This window comes from Delphinus delphis, chromosome 9 (genome assembly GCF_949987515.2).
Source record: "Delphinus delphis chromosome 9, mDelDel1.2, whole genome shotgun sequence".
Classification (NCBI taxonomy): domain Eukaryota; kingdom Metazoa; phylum Chordata; class Mammalia; order Artiodactyla; family Delphinidae; genus Delphinus; species Delphinus delphis.
The window spans coordinates 70,172,165-70,189,115 of record NC_082691.1 but is presented as its reverse complement, the minus strand read 5'-3'; the positions used below and the strand labels follow the sequence as shown (position 1 = coordinate 70,189,115).

At 38.6% G+C, this 16,951-nt stretch overlaps 1 protein-coding gene across 2 annotated transcripts in view; it reads left to right on the top strand.

The window, feature by feature from the left end:
* DOCK4 (dedicator of cytokinesis 4) overlaps nt 1-16,951 on the top strand; it is a 482,641-nt gene that overhangs the window by 383,885 nt on the left and 81,805 nt on the right. For both annotated transcript variants that reach the window (XM_060020742.1, XM_060020741.1), the window contains exons 26-27: nt 3,597-3,695; nt 14,873-14,967. In XM_060020742.1, coding sequence (XP_059876725.1) covers nt 3,597-3,695; nt 14,873-14,967 — 194 coding nt within the window. The remainder of the gene's footprint in view (nt 1-3,596; nt 3,696-14,872; nt 14,968-16,951) is intronic.

Below are 16,951 nucleotides of genomic sequence, written 5' to 3'. Positions count from 1 at the left end.
CATCCTTATCTTTCTTCCTCTGGATATAATGTGTCTTTTTTTTCCTCTCACTGGTGTTAAGATTTTCTCTTTATCACTGGCTATCAGCAATTTTACTATGTTGTGCTTTGATGTAATTTTTTTCATGCTTTGTTTGCTTAGGGTTTGTTGAAATTCTTTGATATATAGGTTTATGCTTTTCAAAGAATCTGAAATTTTTTCCCCTTATTTCTTCAACTACTTTTTCTGACCCCTTCTCTTTGAGGTCTGCAATTACGTATATATTTTGCTACTTGAAGTTGTCCTAGAGTTCACTGTGCTTTTTTCTTCTCTTTTAGTTTTTTTTTTTTTTCCTCTGTTTCATTTTGGAAGATATCTATTATGCTGTCTTCTTCTATATTGTCTGTTGACTGAAAAAAAATGCACAACCTAAAAGTTGAGAATTATGTTTTATTTAGTGGACTTACTGAGGAGTATAGCCCCAGATGGCAGCCTCTCAGATAGTTCTGAGGAACTGTCCCAAAGAGGTAAGGGAGGAACCAGGATATATAGGAGTTTTTACTGGAAAAAAAAAAAATGTAGTCGAACATTGAAAGATTATTGCTAATCACAAAAAACAGACATCTCAAGTAAATGATTTTAGTGCTTTTCTATGTATGAGAAGATTCAAGAGTCTGGGCTTATTGAAATTATTCCTTTGATATCCATCTTAACTATCTAGGACCAGTATCCTGTTTTCTCCATCCTGAATTCCCCTCAGGGTGCACCATCAGGGGTGGCTGTAGTAGATGATGACTCAACAGCCTTTGTTTACTGAAACGGCAGGTGACGTTCTTTGTCCACAGTCTAATCTGACATTAGTCCCATTCAGTGAATTTTCATCTCATACATGACAATCTTCATCTCTAGAAGTTTAATTTGGTTCCTTTTGAAATCTTACATGCCTCTAATTAACATGTTCAGTCTTTCCTCAAGCTTCCTGAATATATAGAATACAGTACTAAAAACTATTTTAATGTCCTTGACTGCTAATTCTATTATGTGTGTCATTTCTGGTCTCTTTCTATTGATTGATTATTTTCTCTTCTCATTTGTTTCATCATTTTTTTTCCTATTTCTGTGTAAGCCTAGTAATTTTTTATTGAACGCCAGACATTGTAAATTTTACCTTGTTGGGAGGTGAATTTTTTTTTAATTCCAAAAACTATCTTTGACCTTTGCTGTGGGATGAGGATGGCAGTTTCTTGGGGACGTTAGATTGTTCCAGGTCTTGCTTTTGAACTTTTTTAGGTAGGATCAGAGCAGCATTTATTCTAGGAGTAATTTTTCCCCACTACTGAGGAAAAGAGTACTTTTAGTACTCTAACTGATGCCCTGATGCCCTATTAGTAGTGAGGATTTTTCAGTCTGACTGGTGAGAATAAACACTATTCTCAGTCATATATGAGCACCAGTCATGTATGAGCTCCCAGTCCTTTCAAGTAGTTTCTTCCTAGCCTTGGGTTATTTCTTCATACACATACACTAAAATATTCATGATTGTGCCCTTAAATTTTCTATTTCTTGTGTTAAGTATCAAGGATTCCTTTGTGCATTAACAAAGTAATATGTTGAGCTTAGAGGGTATTTCTGCTAGCCCATACTGGTTAGTACTTAAATATTTGCCCTAAAAAGTGTGTAGGGATAATTACTTGTCATATCTGTGTGTTGCAGATGATTATCCACATGCAAGGAGCCAGCTTGCATCTCTGGTTACCCTGACATGGCCATTAAGTAGCATCCTCAGGCCTCCCATGGCCTTGGTGGGGATACGTTTGACTGTCCTGACTTAGCTGCCTCTCTTGGTAAATCCGATTACTCAGGGCTTTTAGTCTCAGATTTTACATGTGAGCCTGTAATCTTTTTCCATGTAAACTCAAAGAAACCAATTCCCAATTAAACTGAATTTCTCTAAATGCACAGTCAATTACCACTGATTACTTCTCCTGTTGTGCTTGTATTGTTTTAAATGTAACTAAAAGTAGATAAATTCTTTGCTGAGCAAAACAGTTTGCATTGAAAACATATATTTTAAGTTAGAAATGCATCAGGAAATACAAGTGATAGCAATTTTATAAGTCTTCAAATCTATGGATGCTATATATATTTTTTCTTTTTCATTATTAATTTTTAAGATTTGGACTTTGTAGGAGTCAATCACATAGCACCCAAGCACAAAAGAATCACAGTTAACTTAAACTGGTCTTAGACTTGTGATTGCCAAGGGGGAGGGGAGATGGGGGAGGGGTGGGTTGGGAGTTTGGGGTTAGCAGATGCAAACTAGTTTATACAGGATGGATAAACAAGGTCCTACCATATAGCACAGGGAACTATATTCAATATCCTATGATAAACCATAATGGAAAAGAATAAGAAAAAGTGTGTATATATATGTTCTGTATTACAGAATCATTTTACTGTACAGCAGAAATTAACACAACATTGTAAATCAGCTAGACTTTAATAAAATAAATTTAAAAAAATAACTAAACTGTTCTTAAAAGGAGATTGAAACAAACATTATGCAATGTATGGCTTTTTTGACACCCAACAAGTCAGCAGATGAACACTGATAAGCTGGAGAAGGTCATGTGAGTTCAAAAATGGAGCATGAAGGTACAGGAAGAGCTTTGGAGTAGAAAACCGCAGGAATAACTGCAGCTCTGCCAGTTTCTAGCTGTGTGACTTTGGGCAAGTCTTTTAGCCCACCAAACCTACATTTTACTTTCTTTAAATTAGCATTCCCTGTGTTGTACAGCAGAAATTAACACAATATTGTAAATCAGCTATACTTCAATAATATTATACCCCCTACCTTATAACACTGATATGAGGCTCAAACAGTATAATGAACGAAGACATAGTAAATGCTTAATAAATGGTCAGGAGCCTCAGTACATTATCTTCTTTAAGTGTGTGGAGTTACTTCCCTACTGAAAAGCTTCCACCCAAGTTAAAAAAAAATCCACTCTAAATTTTATTTTTTCATTATTTATTTATTTATTTATTTTTGGCTGCGTTGGGTCTTTGTTGCTGCGTGCGGACTTTCTCTAGTAGTGGTGAGCGGAGGCTACTCTTCATTGTGTTGCGCGGGCTTCTCATTGCAGTAGCTTCTCTTGTTGCAGAGCATGGGCTCTAGGCGCACGGGCTCAGTACTTTTGGCACGCGGGCTTCAGTAGTTGTGGCACATGGGCTCAGTAGTTGTGGCTTGCAGGCTCAGTTGCGGCACAGTAGTTGTGGCACACGGGCTTAGTTGCTCCACGGCATGTGGGCTCTTCCTGGACCAGGGATTGAACCCGTGTCCCCTGCATTGGCAGGTGGATTCTTAACCACTGTGCCACCAGGGAAGTCCCCACTCTAAATTTTAAAATGCATGTGTACCAAGTAAATGGTAATCATTACAGGGAGAAATTTTACTGTAATATTATGGTTAATTTAGATTAAGACAACATCATAGGGTAAATTTGGATCATAGTGGGTTTTCTTTTCAAGTGTTCTATTTGAGATCAGTTGAAGGTAAGTTACTGATGTTTTTTTATGTACTTAGTAAAAAACATGCTTCCTTTTTTTTCTCTTAGGGGGAGTTTGTTGCTTGTCTCCTGTCCCTGTTACGGCAAATGACAGATAGACATTATCAACAGCTTCTTGATAGTTTCAATACGAAAGAGGAACTAAGGGTAAGTGACATTTTTTAAAGTGTCTAATATATCTTTTTAGTTTCTCTTGTTCTTATTCATCATGGTTCAGATGGGTTTTTGACAATTGCTTTACCTGATTCCATTCAATTCTGTTTTTTATCAGATTTATGCACAGATTTGCTCTTCTGTCTTGATTCTTTAAAATCTCTGTACTCAAGCCAAGCAATTAATTCTTACTTTGGACAAGCATATAGGATTTGAAATGCCTGCCATCAAAGTCCAGTAACCTAGAAACAGAATAACAGAACTAATGAGACAAAAGCAAATAGACTGAGTCTAGTTAAGTGGACTTAGAAATATTGCCTTAATAGCAGATAAGGGAGTATGTATTACAATATTAGCTGATTTCATCCCTCTAAAAACACAGTGAGAAGTTCTGGCTACAACATTCTGACTAGGGAGGCAGAGCTGTATTTGCCATTCTCTGTGGGCTTTGGTCTAATCAATATGCTGTGCTACTCTGACAGTGACATTAAATGGAAGATATTGATGCTGGCTTTGTAAAAATCCAATCCTTGCTAAGATTTAGGTGACTTTAACACTTCCTTCATGGTGTTCACTAAAACCTTAGAAGCTGATTGTCCTCAGTCACAGGAATGACCTATCTTCTGTCCGTATTTACTTTTATTTCTCTTCCATCGCTTCAGTTTCTAGACAGCTTCATACATAAACCATCAAAATGGAAGGGTCACTTAAGTGCTGGTGAAACCATACTCTTTCTCGGATGGGACTTGAACCCAGCCAAAACTCAGATTGGGACTCGAACCCACGGTCTGGGTCTTGAACCCAAGTCACCCGCAGATTGGGACTTAAACGCACCATCTCTGACCTAGGAGGGGACTTGAACCCACTGTCTTTTTTTTTTTAGCAAGTTTATTGGAGTATAATTGCTTTACAATGGTGTGTTAGTTTCTGCTGTATAACAAAGTGAATCACTTATACATATACATACATCCCCATATCTCCTCCTCTTCCATCTCCCTCCCACCCTCCCTATCCCACCCCTCTAGGTGGTCACAAAGCACCCAGCTGATCTCCCTGTGCTATGCGGCTGCTTCCCACTAGCTATCTATTTTACATTTGAACCCACTGTCTTTTAATTGAAACTACTCACCTGGTATCAGGACTTACTGAAGCTCAGGTTCTTTTGTCTCAGAAGAGAAAGAAGTCAGCATGAGGCAAAGCTATAGGCAAAGAGTGAGTTTATTAGCATAGGATGCTTGTGAGGATAGAAGCTGGCCAGCAAGGGAGCATGGCCCCAAGAACAAAGAGGGCTACACTTTTATAATCAAAGAAAAAGTGGGGAGGGGAGAAGACGACCTTCTTCCTCATTTTTGGGTAGATGTCAAGGCTTACATCATTACTTCCTCCTTTGACCCTCTATGGTCCAACCGGGACTGTCATGGCGCTATTTAAATCATATGTGTATTAGCAAAAGGGTATTAACATATACTTAAATATGGTAGTTCATTTCAGATTTTGGTATAATGTCCCCCTTCACCTGGTTTCTTTCCCCTTTCACCTATATTCCTGTCTTGGCTACATGCAGAATGCTACTCTTCAAGGACCATTAATTCCCTGACTTCGTGTAACATGATTCAGATCCCATACCTACTCTCTGGTGTTTTAACTATCAGGACTTGTGGCTTGAGTGTGCCTGGCCCTTGAATGCACCTGCTCTTCCTAAAAGGTAGTATAGATTGTTGCTAGGTTACTGGATTATTTTGTTGAGTGGTCATTAGCTTACAACAGTCTCCCAGACTTCCTTAAAATTCCCTTCCCTAGTGGGATTGCTAAACAAACTATTTAATTATCCTACTCTATCCCTATCACTTGGGGATGGAGAATTATAAGACAGTGGTTATAGGCACAGTGTAATGTTTGCATGATTACAAGCCTTCATAGTGCCTTAGAGGAAGATTTCTAGATTTTTTTCAATATAGATAACGCATAGGGATCACTTATCTTTGACTTTTAACTGTTGTATCATCTCAGAAGAATCTTTCAGTTACCTTGGATCAGTTGACAAGCTGAGTCATATGAAACAAAGAATAGGTTTGGGCAGATGTAATCTATCTGACAGTTGATTAGCATGTGCCCAAGCCTGAAAATATCATGTTTTTCATGCTTATATTTAATCTTGAGTTTAGAATTAAAAATGGATAAAGATCTTAGAACTTACCCACTTACATACAGAAACCCATATGGTTAAAAAGGAAAATAATCGTGCAGTTATTAATTTTCATCACAAGTTGAATATTTAACGCAGCTGAGGAACCATTAGGTTTTACTCAAGAAGTCTATGACTTCGTATTTCAAAATTTCACATAGGAAAAATTACATATTTTCACAGGTCCTGGGAATGAGAAAAAAATAGTAGAAAAGCATAAGTTGAAAAACATGATTTGTTTAATCTAGGTATTGAGTTTTATGCTTTAATAGTCATATTAACAATAATAAAGCAAATGAAAGTAATGAATAAAGTGTTTTAGGTGGCTTTCCCTCATTTCAGTCAGCCACACACCTTTTCAAGGGACACATGTTTCCCACTTCAAAGTAGCCGGGCCTAAAAAAAAATAAGAAAAAAACCTGGGCCTTCAGGCCAAGGAAATTTTTTTAACAATATTAATTACTCTATCTGTCCTTCAGATTGAGCAATTCCAACGTACCAAGTGCTACCAGCATTATTATGTAACCAGAAGCAAAAAGGCCAGTTCCTATAGGGGGAAGAGTCAAACTGGTAATGGGCGGTAACATAGGCAAATGAGAGTGGTGAAGACACAGAGTAAGCACACAGTGCTTTGGAGCATCTAGGAATTGCTGCCAGCCCCAACTCAAGGCTAGAGGAAAACTCCCCAAGGGAGGTCTCAGCTGAGAGCTGGGTGGGAGTATGCTGTCCATCTTTGGCTGAGACGTTCAGATCTCTCAACTAAAACATCACCTGAATATCCTAACTGACATATCACAGTTGCCATTCCACCTTTATAACGGTTATTAGAATCTGGAATATTTTTGTTTATTTGTTTATGTGTATCCCCAACTCCTAGCTACTAGGTTATAAACTTCTTGATGTCTGAAACGACGGCTGGTTCACTGCTGTATCCTCAGATCGCAGAACTTGCCTAGCATGCTGTAGGCATTCAGGCAACATTTGTAGATTGATAGACCGACTGTACAGTGTGAGGAAGAGAGATGTAAGACATAAGGCTCTGTGAATGTGCATAGACTTTATTTTGAGGACATTGGAAAACTATGGAGGGTTTTAAGAAGGGACAGACACGATCACATTTGTGTTAAGAAAGACCTATCTGGTTGCACTATTGAATTATCGAATGTTTGGTGAACTTGAGCATTTTCAATGCATTGGTGAGGGTAGAAGCCAAGATGTCATGGACTGAGGAATTTACAAAAAAAAAAGAAAACGATATAGTGGATGTAGACAGTGTTTCAAGAAGAAGAGTATAAGGTATCTACTGAAGGAGAACTTGGGATGTCAGAGGAATATTTATCATGGAGGAGACTTAAACGTATTTAAATAAAAATGATCAGAGCTGGTGGAGAGGGAGACACTGAAGATAAAAGAGGTCCTAACTCACAGGGGGAGGTCTCTAAGAAAGCAGCAGGAGGGACCTAATTAGCCTTGACTGGGAGGAAGGACTGACTGGGAGGAAGGACACCTTCCCCAGTGTAAGAATGAAAGGGGGATAAGTGGAGTGAAGGCAGACTGGAGGGCATTTATTTTACTAAAGGCTAATTAGTCAGCTGGTTTTAATCTGTATTTTAAAAGTTCAGATACCACCTTTTAACAAGTAAAGTTTTCCTGTTCTCAATTTTCTTCAAAGTCAAGTATCCATATTTATGGTACTGAAATCTATGTTACAAGATTTTCTGAAGATGATAGCACTGATCTCTAGTCCCTTGTCTGAAGTCCTTCTACCAAATGTATTGCAGAAATCAGAATTTTTGAGATTTCAGAAAGATAATATGGCACATATACTGTATAGTATCATATAGCACCTCCAGTAGAATTGGGGGTAGCAACTACAGCTGACCCTTGAACTCTGTGTAGTTGAAAATCCACATACAGCCTAGCGTCAGCCCTCTGTACACGTGGTTCCTCTCTATCCATGTTTCCTCCACATCCATGGCTCTGCATCCACGGATTCAACCAACTGCAGATCGTGTAGTACTGTAGTACTTACTAGTGAAAAAAATATTTGTATAAGTGAACCTGCACAGTCCAAACCCATGTTGTTCAAGGGTCAACTATATAATCAAACATCTCAGTATTTCTGCAGCTAAATAGAATATTCGCTCTAGGTGGGATAAATAAAGACTATGAGTAGTTTGGGTAAGGTTTTGCTGCCAAATGTATTATAAAACCAAAAATCTTAGAGGACTGTGGGGTTTGGGTATTGTGGTAAAGGAACTGACGACCTCAAACAGCAAACATTTATATAGAACTTAGTACATGTAAGGCACTGTTCTAAGAGGCTGATTAATATTAACTCATTTAATCATGAAAAGAACCCCATGAGGTAAGCACTATTATTATTATTTTATTATGTCAGTTGCTTGACTCAGTAAACATTTGTTGAGCACCTTGGCTAGATGTTGGGAATATCAAGACTAATAAACCGATCTCTGTTAATGCCTTAATGTTATCGGGGCATCTAAATCATAAGTTGTAAATGAGTGTGATATGTATAAGCAACAAGAGTGATAATGGCTAACAGTTACGTAGTACCTCCCCAGCCCCACTCCCTCAGCCATGAAGCAGATGCAGCGCTAAACTCTTTTCTTGCAGCATCTCATTTCACTACCCCTTGCGATGAAGATTGATACTATCATCATTCCCAAGTAATTGCGAGGGCTAGGAATTCTATTAACGTCTCAGTTCTTTGCTCAGGCAGCTAAACTCAGCTTTTGCCTACACTTCAATAAACTTCCCTAAACGAAAATCTTTGCTATCAAATTGTATAACATTTCCTTTGTCAGCTCTTTAAAAGTAATGAGGTAGTTCTAGTCAAGAAGTGAGGACGTCTAAAAAGGCTAAATTGGCAGAGGGAGAGTTTGGGATTTGGGGGGGCAGATTTTTTTGTATCTACATTTAGGTTAGAAATTGAGTAAATAAGGGAATGATCAGTAAGGAAAGGTACAACTTAATAGAGTGATATTAATGAAAAATGATAACTGTTATTGGGATTAGACACTAAAAATCCCACATAACCCTATTGGTTTAAAGTAATAAAGCGTATGTCCTCTTTTCCTCCACACACATGATTCTGTTCCCCAGAGATAGTTGCTGTTGACACATAGGGGTGTATCCTCATAGACTATTTTCTATGCTGTATCCTCACGCGCATTTTTTAATGGAACATACTGGTTGCACGTCTTTTCACACAGTAATATACCATGGACATTATACAGCCCAGTACATTATTCATTCTTCTGAATCTCATTATATGATGATCCATAATTATTTCCCTTTTAGTGGGCATTCAGGATGTTTCTGATTTTTGCCATTAGAAAGGATCCTGTGGTGTACATCTTGATACATATATCTCTATGGATTTGTGCCCTTATTGCTGTAGCATGAATTTCTGGAAGTAGAACTGTTGGATCATGGGATATATACATTTTAATCTTAATTGATACTGACAAATTATATATTGAGATTTTCAAATGAATCTTTTTTTGGTTGTTCTTTATGCCTAGCATCACTGCTTTTTTTCTCTTCTTATCAATTCAAAGAGAGATTTGGCCTAGCGTTTCCCCATGGGTCTCTAAGTCAAAATGAAGGTTGAAAGTGTGTAATTCTCAAGTATCTGCTAAGCCTAGTGCAGTTTTAAACTTCATTCTTGCTTGGAGAACCTGGGTGTCTCCAGGGTTACTGTTGGAGTGGCTTCCAGCATTGTGAACAGTAGGCCATGTCTTCTCCTTGGTCCTCAAGTACTTGTGAGTCACAGCGTCGCCTGAAGTGTGTAGGAGCGCGGACCTGAGCGCTGGTCCTCTGCATTGTTTCCTTCCTTCTCTAGAACATGCCATTATTTTAGAAATGAACAAAAGCAAAAACTAAGCAGTGATTAGGGGTTTTTTTCCTTCTTCTGTAGTCAGTAATGTTTTATTATACACCTACCTTCTACTGGGGCCATATCCCTGGCATTTTATGCATATAGAGAGCAGTAAGACTCCTGTTTTTTGTTGATTGTGACTTTTCATATAGAACTGTGGTGATCTTGCTCTAAGCCTGACAGTGTACATGTTCTGGAAGTTATGTACAACATTATTATTACCTTTCATTGTCTCCCTTATACTGGCCCACTAGCTTTCAACAATCATATCTGATCAAGTCTCAGGCCAACTTTAAAACTCTGAGGACTTTACATTAACTGCAGGACAAAGTCCAGTCTTTTCGTCAAGTCTTCCTTAACTTCAGTCTACCTTCCATCCTCGTTGTCCTCCATCCCTTTCCAAATACCTTTCATTCCAGTCACTTAAGATTACTACGATTACTTGTATATTCCTAACAAACCATATAGATAATTTTTAATTCCTCTGGGTCTTTTTTTTTTTTTTTTTTGTCTACCTGAAATGCCTATTCCACCACACCTCACGTCCATTGCCTAATTTGTACCCCGTTAATCCCTTCCCTGATTTCAGCTCCTGCAGTAAAATCCGGCCCAGGTATCACTTTTTTTAAATGAAGCCTTCATAGACTGCAGTCCCCCTCTGTGACAGCATGTGCAACAATACATGTTATTATTTGTTGTTTCCTTGTATTCTTGATGACTGTGGGCTCTCTGAGAGTAGGGGCTCTGTCTTTGTGTCCTAAGCACAGAGCCTGGAACATTAAATCTTTGTTGAATGAATCAACCCTCATAATAAATGTCTGCCTGCTTCAGAAGCCATCTTTTTCCATACAGTTATTTCAACTTATAGTCTTTATTTTATTACAGAAAAATAGTTCTATAGTTCTTGAGGATTGAGGACCATTTGAGAGTTATTTTTGCATGAGGTACTTAAATAGTCAATTTTAAGGATATTAGTTTCAATGTGATAACGATTATTAACACTCTTTAATTGAATTCAGACCTTGCATCAAGGGTGTTACACATTTGAAATATTTGGCAAAATTTTAAAATAAGATTGACTACAGTCTAAATCATAAGTAAAGGAAATGTGTATCTAGAAGGCTCTGTCCCATTCATTGCTCTTGACATAAGGAGACAGTGTCGCAGGCTGTCTACGTACCTCATGATGCTTTTTTCCCAAATCTCTTAACTCAAGTTTCATGATCTCAAAAGGCCTCCTTCTGTGCCTCCCCAGTTCTGTTTCATACACCTGATTTCTGTCTGTGCTATTCTGATACTATAGTACATGTAAACACAAAACAATGTGTTATATATTGTAGTCAGAAAATCTTTGTAAAACCAGAATTTGATCCTCTTACATGTCTGCATAAAGCCCCTCAGTGTCTCCACATCGCCCTCGGGATAAATTTCCAAACTGCTTACCAGGGAAAAGGTATGAGATTTATTTACCTTGTATTTATTTATTTACCTTTGATTGGTGCCTATTTATCATTATCTTTCTATTTATCTATCCATCTTTTTTTTAATTTTTTTTTTTTTAATTTTTGGCCGTGCCGCAAGGCATGTGGGATCTTAGTTCCCCACCCAGGTATCAAACCCCCTCCCCCTGCATTGGAATGCATGAGTCTTAACCACTGGATGGCCAGGGAAGTCCCTATCCATCTTTTATTTATCCCTACTTACCTACCAGCCCCATTTCTTGCCACTCCCCTTTGCAGCCTGGGCAACCTCTGTCTTGAGTCTGAGGCTTGGAGGTGCCCTTCCCTCTGTGTGGAATACCTGGCCCTCAGATGTATCCTGGTTTGTACCACGTGCATAAATAGATTAGCATTTGTCTCTCCCACAAAACTCTGAGCTCCAGGAAGGCAAAGGTCACATTCAACTAACTTAACTCTGGTGTGGCATGTTGCAGGCACTCCATAAATATTATTGCATGAATAAATGAAAGAGTATATTTTACCCCACTAGGTGTCCCCAGCATCTTACACAGCACCCGGCACATATTAAAGGACCCGATATTTATAAATGAATAAGTGTTAATGATAATGTAACATCATAACAACTGCTCCGGCTTTCTTTTCTATTTGAATGTGAGACTTTTTATTGTTTTTGAAGGTTTTCATATGAACGTTCTTACTTGAACCTTTTACACTGCAGAAAAAGTGTTTTTGTAAAGTAACACCTCCCTGTTTGTCTTTTTTTATTTTGAACCCTTATTTGAATAATTACCGGAATACAGTTAAGTAACCATGTTGTGCTATTTGAAGTAAACAAACAGAAAAGAAACTGCTCCCAGGCGGCCAATTTTGAAATGATGGCATATGAAACACTTATTTCTGTGTGCTGTCCAAACAGGAGTATTATCACACCAGTATTCTTTTTCTAGATTATAAAAAAATCTGTTATTCAGTTATCGTTATGTGTGCAAAATAATTTCACATATCTATGCAGAAGTTCTTGTTTAGTGAAATAATCAGAGCTGAAAAGTACTCAGAACAGACAAGGAAATACCATTGTATTGGGGGAGGGAAGGGAGGGGATGCTGAATCTAGCGTTCAGGTCTTAGTGCTTTAAAACATTGGAACTGAGTTTGAAATGTAACCTGTCGCACGGCAGCTGACAAGAAATACTTGCTGAACTAAATTACATGTAAGTACCACAGTGGAAGGTGTTTGTGTTACCATCTGCTAAAACATTAGCCTACAGTTGAGAAATAAGAAACATGTTTGCATACTGCATGAATAGATACGTGATCATATTAATTATTTTTAATCTTCTCCTCAGAGCTCAGTTCCAGAGAGGTTAAATAAATTAACAAGGTCACTGAGCCAGTTAATGACCGAGGCAGGATTACAATCTAGATTTCCTGATTCTCAGTATAATATTCTTTTATTTTCATTGTAAGGTTTCTACAAATGAATGTCCTTGGTTCTGTAAAGGTAGATAAAGCTTGGAAACCTACTTGAGACACTGAAAAGTTTTCTTCAGGGAAATAAAGGTTGATGTCAATACATAAGCATTGGCACAAGGTCCCATGCTGGCACGCCTTTTATTATATTTTGTGAGATAAGTGGGAATAAAAAAATGAGACGGTACAGAAACAGGTTGTCTGTCTCCGCTCCTATACCTGGAATAACGTCACCTTTGTCCCCTGCACTACGAAAAAATGATCCAAGTTGCTAGCCCAGAAGATAGATATCTTGCTTCCTGCCGCCAATTTTTCAGCCAATTTTTTTCTCAGTGCAATGGACATCACACTCTCCTATTTCCCCCCGCAAAGGGTGCTGCCTCCAATTTCCAATTCCGTTAAAAGATTGGAGGAGAAAAGATGAAACATCAGTATTTTAGAATTTATTTAAACTATTCCTAAGTACTTGTAGACTGTGAAAAAACAAGCAACTCACCACCTTCATGATTTTTTCTTTAATATCTATCTAAGCAAATGCAACAAGACAGGAAACTAAAGTGAGCTGTAACACTTTGAAAGGTAAATGCAAACATCATTTTTCTCAGGGATTATATGTGTTCATGTCTGGGAAACTCAAAAGAGTCAACCAGAAAACCATTTGGAATAAGTTTTAGAAATGCATTAAAAAGGGCTTCTCACAGTTTTAGTGAGCTAATGACCTCCTATCCCAAGGGAGGGCTAGAATGGGAGGTGTTTCCCAAAATTATCTGACCCCGTAGTAGAATACATTTGGGAAACTGGTGATTCTGACAACACAGGGAGGATCTGTCTGGCCATTTAAAGAAAGATGACCTGTTGGGCATGTTTGCACATGGCACGTACTACACATCAACGTATGTGTGCTGAAGCCAAAGAAGCTAAAATAAATTCTTGTCAAAATATTTATGGGTTTGATCAAAGCTGTTAGAATATGTAAACACACACACACAGCTCCCACCTGTTTCTTAGTTTTCTAGATTCTATCTTTCTGTCTTCTGATGGTATGAGTGACAATCGTAATCTTATGTTCAAGCAGCTTACGTGCTTAACATAATGTATTGTTGGGTTTGATAAATAAAACTCATGTGTTTGGGGTGTTTTTTCTAAGCAAAACCATACTGTTGCCTTCAATCAGATTGTTAAATACATTTTCCTAGCAGTACTTAAGTTACAAAAAAAATTTTTAAGTTTTCTAGTTAATAAATCTAAATGATAGCTAGATTGAGCCAATCTCTTTTGGAGTAGGGCAAGCTCCATTTTATTCATTACCTACGGTGTGTTATCTTCTTGATTCCTTGTTAAATATAATGTGCTCCAGCACTTTGAACCTATCTCTTGTAACGTTTTAAGAAATATTTCCATGCCTGACAATAGCTTCTTGTCAAGAGTGTTTCCAGGTGATCTGTTTAAAGATAACATCTCCGTAAATACCACTCCCCCTGGTATGGCATCTCTGTGAAGAATACCTTGACACTCTCTTAGCTTCTAAGGACTTGTCACTGGGCTCAGCTTAGCGCACATCCATTATTTCTATTTATTCTGCATAGGACCCTCAGATTCTATAAAACTGCATGCATCCCATTAATACTGCATCTTCAGAATGCCCTCTAAGAAATATGGGATTTTTGCTTAAGATGCTTTTTAATGAACATAAAATCATCTTAAGCAAAACATTTCTCAATTTTGACACCCACTTAAAGGAAAGCAAAATCGAACCAGGACCATTTACAGTTCTCTTGAGTTGAAAAGTTCTGAAGTTTAGGACACTGTAATAGAAGAAAGAAAATACATTTCCCTGCTAATCTTCTGTTAACTAGTTTTCCATTTTATTTCTAAAACCTGCATTTTTGGAGCTTGTGAAGAAAAACCAAAAGTCATTTCCACTGTGCATGAGAAAGAGAAGGAAAAAGGAACATTTGGGAAGGGTAGCAAACCAGCTGCGTGCTAAGAATGGGAAGGGTAATGATTCCCTCTCCTGGGTAAACTATTGAAATAGGGCTCCCTTCTCTGTAATTGCTTTGGAAATGGTAACAACAGCACTCTGTGTGTGTGTGTGTGTGTGTGTTGACAGTTATAATATCTCAGTAAAATTGTCTCTTTCCTCCTTATCCAAGGATTTCCTGCTGCAGATATTTACTGTGTTCCGAATATTGATACGCCCAGAGATGTTCCCAAAGGACTGGACTGTCATGCGCTTGGTGGCTAACAAGTAAGACATTTACATTGATAATAACTGCAGCTCATTGCATGGGGGAGAGGAGACTGCAAAACAGTCTTTTCACTTTGGTCTCAAGTTTGAAACCTCCAAATCCTGGAGTTCTTTTTCTTCGCCTCTGAATTAATTTCTCACTCATTTTTTGGTTTTTTGCTTGTTTATTTTTTGTTTTTTTTTAATGATTACTATTTGTTTTAAATAGGTAATATATTAACATAGTTCAAAATCAAACAATATAACAGAGTATGCCTTGAGAAGGCCCCCTCCCATTACCTTATTTATCACCTACCCCCAGCCTGAAGTAACCACTTTTATTAGTTTCTTACATGTCCTTCCATTGTTCCTTTATGCAGGGCCTAGCAGGTAGCACAATAGATAAACTCCCTTGCACATCTCTCTTTCACTTAAATCCTGGCAGTCTTTCCGAATCAACACATAGAAAGCTCCTCATTCATTTATGGTTTCTTTTTCTTTTGTAGCTGTATAATATTCTGTTAACTAGACGTACCACAGTTTATTTAACCAGCCCTGTTGCTGGGCACTTGAGTCGTTTCTGATCTTTCTTAATTCATTTTAACTCAGCAGAATCCATTAAGCATCTCCCATGTACTGAGCACTGGGAATAAGATATGACCCTTGAGTGGGACACATGAAGATTGAAGGTCCTGTTATACACCTGAGAAATGTGACCAGCAGAAGGCTGAAATAGTGCTCTGAAGGAAGTTCAGAACTAGATACAGACATATGGGAAGTTATTGATGTAAAAGTGAATCTCTGAGAGTTGATTAGATTAGCTTGTATTAAGCATATCGGGGAGCGGGGGAGGTAGAATGATCTGAGGTCAATACTTGGATGAATAGGAGTCAGGAAAGGAGAGTAGGGGATGGTCAGAATGGCAGGAGCTGTTCCTGGAGGGCACAGTGTCATGGATTTATCTGCTGTCACCCTTCTTGCCTCTAGTATCTCAGGATACAAAATGAAGATGAAGTTTTTTTAGGAAAGTGGCCTGATCTCCACACTTGTAGTTTACCCTATTTCATAAGCATTCTTTCCTTCAAGCCCACATATCCCTGCCTCTCCTTCTTCCTTTTCTCCCATCCCCAGCACTCCCATGCTTAGGGTGAAGGTTAGATTCTCCAGGTATCTATTCATAGGCCAAGGACGCTGTATGTCCTCCCCAGATGCCCAGATATGATGGTGGTAACAGCCTCAGGAAAATAGGGTTTGGTTTTGATTAGATATGCCTAATATGGCTTCTGCTGCAGTATACATTTATAAACGGGGAGGTGTTAAAATGCTGTGTTAAAAACTTGGTGAAGTAACAAACAGTATAATATGGCATATTATATTTTACATAAGTACAGAAACAGCTTTTCCATTTTGAAGACTAATTGAGACTCCTGAAATAGCTCTCTTTAGAGTTTAGCATATTTAGTTTGATATCTGTGAGTAGAATCAAATAACTCTTCATCTGGATGTCCAGATGCTACAGATTTAAATGGGAGCCGTTGGTCATGTATCTGCCCTTATTACCAAAGAGCAAATATTCCGGGTACCTGGCAAGGGCTATGGAGTGGTCCAGGGAGCCACATGGGAAGGGGTCCAGGCTGCTGACATCATCATCATACAGCATCATCATTTGGCCATTCTGCCTGCCCTGTGTGCAGAGGGATATTTTGAGTTGAATTAGAATTTTCAGTGGGGGACTTCCCTGGTGGTGCAGTGGTTAAGAATCCGCCTGCCAATGCAGGGGACAAGGGTTCGAGCCCTGTTCCGGGAAGATCCCACATGCTGCGGAGCAACTAAGCCTGTGCTCCACAACTACCGAGCCTGCTCTCTAGAGCCCGCAAGCCACAACTGCTGAGCCTGTGCTCTAGAGCCCGCGAGCCACAACTACTGAAGCCCGCACACCTAGAGCCCGTGCTCCACAACAACAGAAGCCACCGCAATGAGAAGCCCGCGCACCGCAATGAAGAGT